This window comes from Medicago sativa, chromosome 5 (genome assembly GCF_051527215.1).
Source record: "Medicago sativa cultivar Bolivia chromosome 5, Bolivia_mono, whole genome shotgun sequence".
In the NCBI taxonomy this organism is placed as follows: Eukaryota; Viridiplantae; Streptophyta; class Magnoliopsida; order Fabales; family Fabaceae; genus Medicago; species Medicago sativa.
The window spans coordinates 6,574,781-6,584,884 of NC_140753.1; the positions used below are offsets into that span (position 1 = coordinate 6,574,781).

Genomic DNA, 10,104 nt, shown 5'->3' on the forward strand with positions numbered 1-10,104 from the left:
ACATTTCACTAATAACAAAGGAATGTCGAAAAGATGTGAAAAATAACTTTAGATTAAATGATCCTTGTCAACACATATGAACAATCTTATTGATTAGTCTTGTAATAACTTTTGTTATTTTTATTTATAATAATAGCACATGCGTATTTTATGTAAGTTTTCCATATTTGGATGAATATTATTGCTGATCGAAATTGAAACAAGAACTACGTGGGTTGTTATTCATCATTAGAATTGCAGTGGTGATTGCTTATGGAACTTGTGTGTAGATGGAATGGTTAATTGTGATTTTAGTAGACAAACATTTTTTTTTTACTCTAATCTTTGAATGATTTTTGTAGAAAGCACTAATCATTATTTTTTTTGAAGGACTAATCATTCTTTTTAAAAGCAAAAAACAAAGCATATCTACTCTTTTTTTTCATAAAAAAAGTTTATTTACTTTTTTCGTTAATTTTTTTTCGTATACTTGATAAAAAAACATATTTGAAGCTATTCGTAATAAACCCCCATAATATTAAAATTTAAGAATAATGTTAGCAATTGTCTAATACAGGCATTCCAACACATTTAATTTCTTTTGGTAAACTCATATGAGTCTTATCAAATTTATTATTAACTTGTATGATTTGTTTGATTCATATGAGTTTTAATCAACAAAAGAGAATATGTTGAAAAATCCATGTTAAAGAGTTCAAAAATGTTATTCTGATGTAAGAAAATTTGACATTAAAAAAAAAAGGAGAATTGTTAAAGTTCAAATCTACACACTCTTTATGATACACATGTCTGCACTCGGCCTTATTGGTTAAGATTTATTTAGGTCTAGTGTAAATTTGTTGAAATTTCATATGGATTTTTGAGAATTGATGTTTTGATATCCATTGTTTCTTAGAAACACATGAAAATGATAAAAAAAAACTCAGCGGTAGTTAACTACCATCGGTTTTATACTTTGAAGTCAACGGTAGTTAACTACCGTTGGATGTTTTTGGTCATTTTCATGTGTTTCTAAGAAACAATTAAGGTCAAAACAACAACGGTCTGAATTTTAATCAATTAAAAAAAGTAGGATGAAAAGTTAAGATTTGAGACTTAAAATTGTGTTCATATAAGTCTCTAACTGCTTTAGTGGTGAGAGTCCACTCAACGCGCGTTCAAGCTGATGCCATAATTGCAGCTTCTATATTTTCATGGTAAAATGATATCGAAACGCGAGAATTCACACTTTAATATACTACCAAACATACCATAACTTAGGTTCGATTCCTCGATGTCTCCAATATTATGAAAAATGAGGGGTAAATTTGGAAAATGAAGGTTGAAAAATGTTTGTATTATAATTGTGCAATAATTATGCAATTTTCAAGACAAAATCTTTATTCGGACATTTCTTAACCATTGTCACGAGGACACCGGTCAAGACATGTTATAAAAAAATGAGGGGGTAAATTTGGAAAATGAAGGTTGAAAAATGTATTAAGCGCAAGAAAAGTTGATTGATCATTATGAGATGTTACTTTTTTTCTGCATATGTTTGTGGTTCTCTCTCTCTCTCTCTCTCTCTCTCTCTCTACACGAATGTGACTGTTCAGAAGTCACAGACACCCTTCAACGCGCTGCACTTTACCTCTCTCTCTCTCTTCATACTTTCTCTGTTATCAATCAATGAACTAAATTAACAAAGACCAAAACTTCACCAATACAAATTCGTGGGCCATTTTCTTTTCAGCCAAGGTATTATTTCAACATACATACATAGATGAAGAAATGCTTCTTACTTTCTCATATGCATGTTCATTCTCTCTTTCTTTTTGGAGAAATCACTTGTTTTTGTTTTTCTGTTTTATTTTGTTGTTGTTTTGATTATGATACGTGTGCATGTCATGTTAAGTTTACAACTTTGTGCTAGTTTTGTCTTGTTGTGGTGTTATTGGAGTTTTCTCCACAAGATCTTAACTGGGTTTTTCTTACTTTGTTATTCTGTCTCAAAAAGTTCTTTACTTTGCTTCATATTAGATCTTTAGTTTATAGTTTACCAATTAAAGTACAGTTTTTTATTATCTTTTGTTTAAGAAATGCATGATCTGAATTCAAAAAACATGTTAGTATTCTACATTATCTATGTTTATTTTACCATGTGAATAAAGTTAATTTTTTTATTCAATAGAGTTTCTGTTTTTTTTTTTTTTATTTTATTTGTTTTTTTAGTTTTTTGTGTTATGTATTATTAGATTAAAGTATAGTTAGTAGCTTCTTTAATTAATTTGTGATCTCATGGATCTTGCAGAAGAACAAGAACAGATTGGTATTGATCTGCTTACTTGTGTAGAGGACTAGAAAAAGGATGCCAAACCAGCTATGGTTTGCACTGCCAATGATTTACAAGGATGGAAAGATTTCCCAAAAGGACTTAGGGTTCTTCTCCTTGAAGGAGACAACAATTCTGCTTCTGAAATAAGAACAAAGCTTGAATCTATGGACTATAATGGTAAAACAAATTGATCCCATATTTTTCGTTTGGCTTGCCTCACTTCTTTGCCACTTTCCTTAGTAAAGATGGTCCCCTCTTTTCAATAGAATGGCATCTTGTAAAGTGGCACTTCTTTCAATAGTCCTTATGATATATGGTTCTCTGGAAATTTGTGGCCTGTGGTTTTAGTTGCATGTTGTAAAATAGAAAAATTCATACAACACTTTTTTTTTTAAAAGAAATAAAAAAATTCTTTTAGCCTTTTTTTGATGCTTGATCTTAGCACATGTGTGTGGAATTTGACTCTAGAGGGCTTATAAAGGTGTTAAAATTCTGCTTTGAGATTAAATTGTATGTTCTGAGTGTTTAAAAAAAATGAAAAGTGGTCCAAATTCTAAAGGTAATGTGGATAAAAGAATTGTCATGATTCCGACTTTATCGTGGAAAACTGAATTTATTCTATTTATGTGCATTTGGATTTTTGTGACCTTTTAGTTTCCATGCGAATATGTATTAGTTGGTTGCAGAAGATGTGTATTTATCACTAAGTTTAATTAATTTATATCTTAAGAACCAACCTTAGTTTAATTTTATCTTTATTGTGGTATTGTTTTGTGTCTCTTGCTTTTTAAGTTTCTTATACATAGTAGTTGTTTATTTCTTTAATTTGTCAAGTAAGCCTCACTTTTCTATACAGTTTCTACGTTCTACAATGAGAATGAAGCCTTGTCAGCAATCTCAAGTAGTCCCAAATGCTTCCATGTTGCCATAGTGGAGGTAATGAACTTTCATTTTCCGCAGAAATGACAGAAAATCATTATGTATACTGTAGCTGCAAAATTTAAGCAAAAAATAAACTAAAAAGGATTTTGTCTAGTAGGCTAATTAAAATGATGTGAATATGGAGAACTTGACGGTTCTCTTGATTATATTTGTGTCCTGCAGAAGTTTAGGCTCTAAAAGATACTTTCTGCAAAGGATTCATTTGTCTTTCAATTTGTGAAAACCTAGTATTAAGTGAGTGAAGTCAATTTTCATCTTATGCGTTACTCGGATTTATCATGGCATTTATTGTTTCACTCTGTCCAAGTTGTAGTATATTGTAATGCTTTTTTCCCGACAATATAAGATATATACTGTAATTGATCTCTTTTAAATAGTTAAAATTGCTCTGCCTTGATCATATGATTTATAACCTCGTGCGTCCATCTGAGTTGCAGGTGAGTATAAGCTGCCCTGATGGAGGTTTCAAATTTCTCGAGAATGCGAAGGACTTGCCAACTATTAGTAAGTACACAACCGAGCCTAATTTGTCTGCTCTCATATAAAGATCCATCCATGTTGAGGGTGTTTACTAGTAACCAAAATGTACTTCCTAGAAGTTGAAAGAAGGCAAATATTCCTTTCAAATCCAATTTTAACTGTCACTTATATTCAGTATTAGAATTAGTGATACTTGTAAATTCATCTTTCTTTTATTTTATACGCTGTTAACTTTCTAACCATGATACTTGCAATTTTTCATGTAGTGACTTCGAATAGTCAGTGCATAAACACAATGATGAAGTGCATTGCGGTAAGATTTTGGTTATGACATCCTAGTGATGTGTAGCTCAATATTCTTAAAATTAGCAGTACAATGAAACTAGTTTTTGCATTGTTTTCTAATTCAATATTTTATGGACATGTTATCTTTTAACTCATTTTAGATAGACATAGATTACATTTTCACACCGTCCTCCTGATTTTCGATGCATACGTGCTGACTCTTCAATGCATTTTTTCTGTTTATAGCTTGGTGCAGTTGAGTTCCTCACTAAACCACTTTCTGAGGACAAGCTGAAAAATATTTGGCAGCATGTTGTTCACAAGGTCTGGTAATATTATGTTTGCATTTACTATGAACATTATATAGGCAAAATAGTTTCTAAAGTTGTTGAATTCAATCAATCAGGCATTCAATGCCGAGGCAAGCGCTCTGTCTGAATCGCTTAAACCGGTCAAAGAATCTGTAGAGTCCATGTTGCAGCTCCAAACAGACAACGCACTACATGAAAGTACAATATCAATAGATTTAGATAAGGTGTCCAAGTTTAGTGATAATGAACATGAGAATTCGACGGCAAGCGATAAATATCCGGCTCCTTCGACTCCTCAATTAAAACAAGGGGCAAGGTTAGTGGATGATGGTGATTGCCATGAGCAGACTAATTGCTCAATAGAAAAAGAAAGTGGGGAACATGACGGTGGTGAATGTAAATTTGTCGAAACTTCATGTGAGAATTTGAACGCTGAAAGTTCTCCTCAACCTACGAAACCTCTGATTAAGGCGGAAGAAGATTTTGCCAACGGTTCCAAGGGTGAGAATGGGGCTTCATTGAATCCACAGAATAAAAAGTTTCTCGGCAACGCTGGTGGTAATACATCTCCAAATAAAACACGTGCTGTTAACGATCCATGTGAGAATAAAGCTAATCGGAAGAAGATGAAAGTAAGGATGCAATGACTATTGTTTCTTCTTATCATATACTATGACTGTATGAATGTAAACTTGTCTCTTAGTTGCAAAATGCTGACATTAATACCTTCGCTACCCTTCTCCTTCCTCTTTCTCTGTACCATTTGCATACACACGCTCATGAAGTTGATATCTATAGCACTAGGATGGTACATAAATACAAATTATTTCCAAAGTTTTGTATAACCGGTCAATATTCCCAACATGATGCATCTGCATGCTTTGAGTTCTTAAAGAAAGCATATGTAATAAATGTTTCTTGAACATAATATATTATTTTTGTGTAGTTCGTTGCATATCCTTATTTTTCCCGGTTAGAACATCATATATTTTTTTGGCTGTATAGAAGATCAATTAGTATGATTATCTGATTACACTTCTGGTTCTTGGTTTTGGTTCAGGTAGACTGGACCGCTGAGCTGCACAAAAAATTTGTGAAGGCAGTGGAACATCTAGGTATTGATCAAGCCATTCCTTCTCGTATATTGGAGTTAATGAAAGTCGACGGTTTGACAAGGCATAATGTGGCAAGCCATCTTCAGGTAATTATTTTGTTTGCTAGTTATATGTATCTATCACTATTCTGGTAATGATAAATAAAAATGACATATATATGGTCTTGCGTAAAGATTTAGTAATAGATTTTTGTTGAACAGAAATATAGAATGCACAAGAGACAGATCATCCACACGGACGAAGATCGAAAATGGCCAAATCGAAGAGATCCTATGCAAAGGAACTATTGTATGCAAAGACCGATTATGGCCTATCCACCATATCATTCTAATCACACCTTTCCTCCAGCTCCTGCATATCCTATGTGGGGCCAACACGGAAGTCAAACAGCTGGTGTACCGATTTGGAGTCCTCCGGGTTATCCTCTATGGCAGCCTACAGAAAGTTGGCATTGGAAGCCATATCCGCCAGGGGTAATCTTTTTATCCGAAATCAAAGCAGGATATACATTTTTTCCGTTCATATGTATGGCTTGTTTGTGATTTTGTGACCTGTGATGTAGAAATCATGGATGCAGTTTGATATGAAATAACTGATTTTTCAGGTGCATGTGGATGCATGGGGTAACCCAATGTTGCCTCCACCTCAAACTCATTGTATCCCTTACACTCAAGTAAGTCAGCAAATTGAATACTTGGTTCTGTGAATGTCACTATGATATTTTTATATGCCAATAGTTAATTCAAGCATGTGTATATAATTTATCTTTGCTAGTTATTTAAGATAGGATTAAAATATGTTTTCATGTTGTCTTTGAACATATAGTGCTTCTATTGTTTTAATATCTATTTAAATTCAATCCATTTTTAATGTCTGTGTTCGACGAAAAACATTTTTAGTCTTCTCAAAAAACTAAAATGACTTGAATTTAAACAGGGACTAATTTCCGAAAAACATCATATGTAAGACTTCAAATTATTTACCAAAGTAATTTTGATTAGATATTTTCATCAAACTGCAGAATATGGCTGGGATGCACAACGCTAAAGCAGTGGATTATAGTTATCCGGTAATGCAGTTCTTCCCTTTATGTTTCCTTCAACTTGATTAATAGTATAGCTCAATGGACAAGTCAATAACCGTTCCTACAATGTGGTCGACCCTTAATTGGTGTGTAATACTGTCTGTCTAGTTGAGTAACAATTGTAACATTAACGGTTTAGGTGTAATATTGTAAAATTGATACAATTGGTTGAACTCCACGATCAAATCTCATGTTCTAACAAATATTTAAAATCCTAAGTTTGAATAATAGAAAGGTTCTGCAGCCGCACTATAGTTGGACACTCTGCGATCAAATCTCGCGTTCTTTCTTTGCGTTTTTTGTATTTGTTATCTTTTGAACCGGATTCTTGTTCTAACGATATTTGGAATGTGTTATATTCATTGATGCAGGCAGAGGAAGTGGTGGACAAGGCTGTAAAGGAGGCAATAAACAAGCCATGGCTACCTTTACCTATAGGCCTCAAACCTCCTTCAATGGATAGTGTGTTGGATGAACTTTCTAAACAAGGCATTCCTTTTAGCAAGAAGAGCAAGGGCTCTAGACCATGCTGACTTGTTGTTCATGACTCAAATGGGTCCCACCAAACAGTGCTAGTTACTGTGGATGGTGGTGGGTGGTGGACAGACAAACTTGCTGGCAGACATGCATGGGCCAATGCCATATGGACTGTTGTAATAATCTTGTATCTCTCAATTTTACCCTCTTAGGCTCCAACCAACCAGAATGGTAGATTAGATTAAGTTGGGACCAGTTATTTTTCCCCTGTGGTCCCTACCATAACACGGACACCTTATGTAGCTTCTGGGAAATGACATACAATGATGCATGCAACAAATGGAGATTACATACATGGATGATGATCTATTGCCACTTGCTAAAACCAAAAAAATAAATAAAAAATTGGTAGCTAAAAACTGGCCACACATTTGTTGAATTGAAGCTTTAGTGCAAAAATGTTGCATGTGGTTGAAAATAAGTTCAGATACAAAAAATTGATGGAGATTGTGACCATCAATTGAAGTTTGTACCTATCTTTTTTGTGTTAGTGTTGTTGGATAGGGGGCCTAGTAGAGTTATCTAATAATGGAAAGTTTAGGTAGGAAGTAGGATAATGTTTTGATTGTGAATGAATTAATGATGATTGATTGATGAGTCCAGTCTTTGGCGGATACTAAGCGTGTGTTTGCCACAGCGGTGGGAGTGGAAAAAAACGCCGTTTGGACAAAAGCTACAAAAGGTAGCTTCTGTATTTTCACGTTCAAAACGCCTCGGGCCGCGATAAATGCTATTCCACCGCTATTTCAAACAGGCACTAACTTGTCCCTCATTACCAATTTCATTATTTTAGCTCTTAGCTAAAATCAGAATTAAAGATAGCATGTAGTAACAATTATGAGGTTAGCCTTTGTTTTCTTCGATTTGTCTTTTAACAGTTTTTCAAAATAACAGAACTCATAATCCATATCAAATCACCAAAGCAGAATGAAAAATAAAATTAGCTTCTTTTGTGATATCATCTCACATTTGTTTGCCATTTGAAGTTTTTTTACACAAAGCTGATTAGTATCCCTTTCTTGCCTATATAAAGATTCTGAACATATTAGTCAAATGTAACAAATTAACACATCACAAATTGGAGGACAAAGAACAAACACAAATCAAATAAAATTGCATCCTATGTTTTTGTTTTACAAAAATAAAATGATATTCATTCATTCAAATCGATAGAATACATCAGATACAAACATCGCTAAAGATACAAACATCGCTAAAAACGTAGAGGGTGAATCTGCCAACAAACTAATAGCACCCAAGTTAATAGCATACAACGGCAAAAAGCCTACAAATAATATGATAAAACGTAAGTCACGGAAATTCCCATGCTTCCGGATCTGCAACGTTGACAGCCAAATCATTGGTTGAATTTGTAATTGACTGATGCCGATCTTTCAATAAAAACTAAACGTACACCGCGATAAAGACGCGAAATCAAACGCCGCATAAGACGACGAACAACACAACGTCGCACTTAGACGATGAAATCACAAAAAACACAAAATGAAAAACTTGATATACGTGAAAACCACTTATTTAGATCGAAGGAAAAGGAGAAAAAAGATGTAGAAGGGTGATTGATTCTAGGTTAAAAAATGAACTAAAACCACCCATTCTCGATGAACAAGGAGAAAAAAGTTTAGAGAAAAGTTGGAGTTCTCTCGCTATAAAACTAGAGTGATAAAATTAGAGGTATTGCATCCTATGTTTTTTTTTTTTTTTTTGAGTAATGGTATTGCATCCTATGTTATAACTTATAAGTCTCTATATGCTTCTTCCGGTGTTACGATTACATGGCTAAAGTTATTTAAAACTGCAAATCCACAAAAAATTATGATTACAATTTACTAGGTTAAAGTTAGGGGTATTCATATCCAAATTAAACAATAAATCAATAATTTTTTTTTGGCTAAAGTGCAACTTTGGCCCCCTATCTTTCAAAAAGTTGCGATTTTGGCCCCCTAAGTTTGAAAACTACAATTTTGGTCCCCTATGTTTTAGCCCCTTTGCATATTTGGTCATTTTGGTCAATTTTGACCAAGTCAACGCATACGTGGCATGCCACGTGTGTAATTAATTAATTAAAAAAATAAAAAATCGAAAAAATCAATTTTTAAATTAAATAAATGAAAAAAATAATAAAAAAATCTGGAAAAATGAAAAATAATAAAAAATATTAAATAATTTTGAAAAAATAAAAAAAAATTTAAAAACGAAAAAATATTACAAAAAAACGAAATAAATTCTTGAAAAATAAAAATATTAATAAAAATGATTAAAAAAACGAAAAAAATTTCACAAAAATTCATGGACAATTCCAAGAATCACTTATTCGAAAAAGTAATGTCATGGAAACATTCATTTTCCTAAAGAAGAAATATGTACCAAATTTGTGGCCAAGTTGTATTCTCGTCGGTGTTTTTGTGTATACTTTTTTCATTTCCTTGCGCCTTTAGAATGTCAAATTTTCAACATTAGAAAATTCTGTAAAAGATTCTGGAAAAAATTTGAAAAAAAATTTTCGAAAAAAATTCTGAAAAAATTTCGAAAAAAATAATGTCAAATTTTCCAGATTTTTTAAAAAAAATTCCTTATTTTTTTCGAATTTTTTAAAAAATCTGGAAAATTTGACATTATTTTTTTCGATTTTTTTCTTTATTTTTTAATTGTTTATTATTATTTTTTTCATTTATTTAATTTAAAATCTGGAAAATTTTTAAATTTTTTCATTATTTTTCATTTTTCCAGAATTTTTTAATATTTTTTTATTATTTTTCATTTTTTCAGAATTTTTTAATATTTTTTTCATTTATTTAATTTAAAAATTGATTTTTTCGATTTTTTATTTTTTTAATTAATTAATTACACACGTGGCATGCCACGTATGCGTTGACTTGGTCAAAATTGACCAAAAGGACCAAATATGCAAAGGGGCTAAAACATAGGGGGCCAAAATTGTAGTTTTCAAACTTAGGGTGCCAAAATCGCAACTTTTTGAAAGATAGGGGGCCAAAGTTTCACTTTAGCCTTTTTTTT

General features: G+C 32.3%; 1 protein-coding gene across 1 annotated transcript; it reads left to right on the forward strand.

Annotated features, from left to right (window-relative positions):
* The first annotated feature begins 1,508 nt into the window (after positions 1–1,508).
* LOC146919557 (two-component response regulator-like APRR2) lies at positions 1,509–7,682 on the forward strand. Its single transcript, XM_085712978.1, has 12 exons — positions 1,509–1,737; positions 2,291–2,491; positions 3,171–3,250; positions 3,694–3,760; positions 4,003–4,049; positions 4,268–4,345; positions 4,428–4,964; positions 5,393–5,533; positions 5,648–5,920; positions 6,052–6,120; positions 6,469–6,516; positions 6,903–7,682. Exons 2-12 carry the CDS (start codon positions 2,362–2,364, stop codon positions 7,062–7,064), a joined length of 1,632 nt encoding a protein of 543 aa, XP_085569104.1. The 5' UTR covers positions 1,509–1,737; positions 2,291–2,361; the 3' UTR covers positions 7,065–7,682.
* The last annotated feature ends 2,422 nt before the right edge of the window (positions 7,683–10,104 follow it).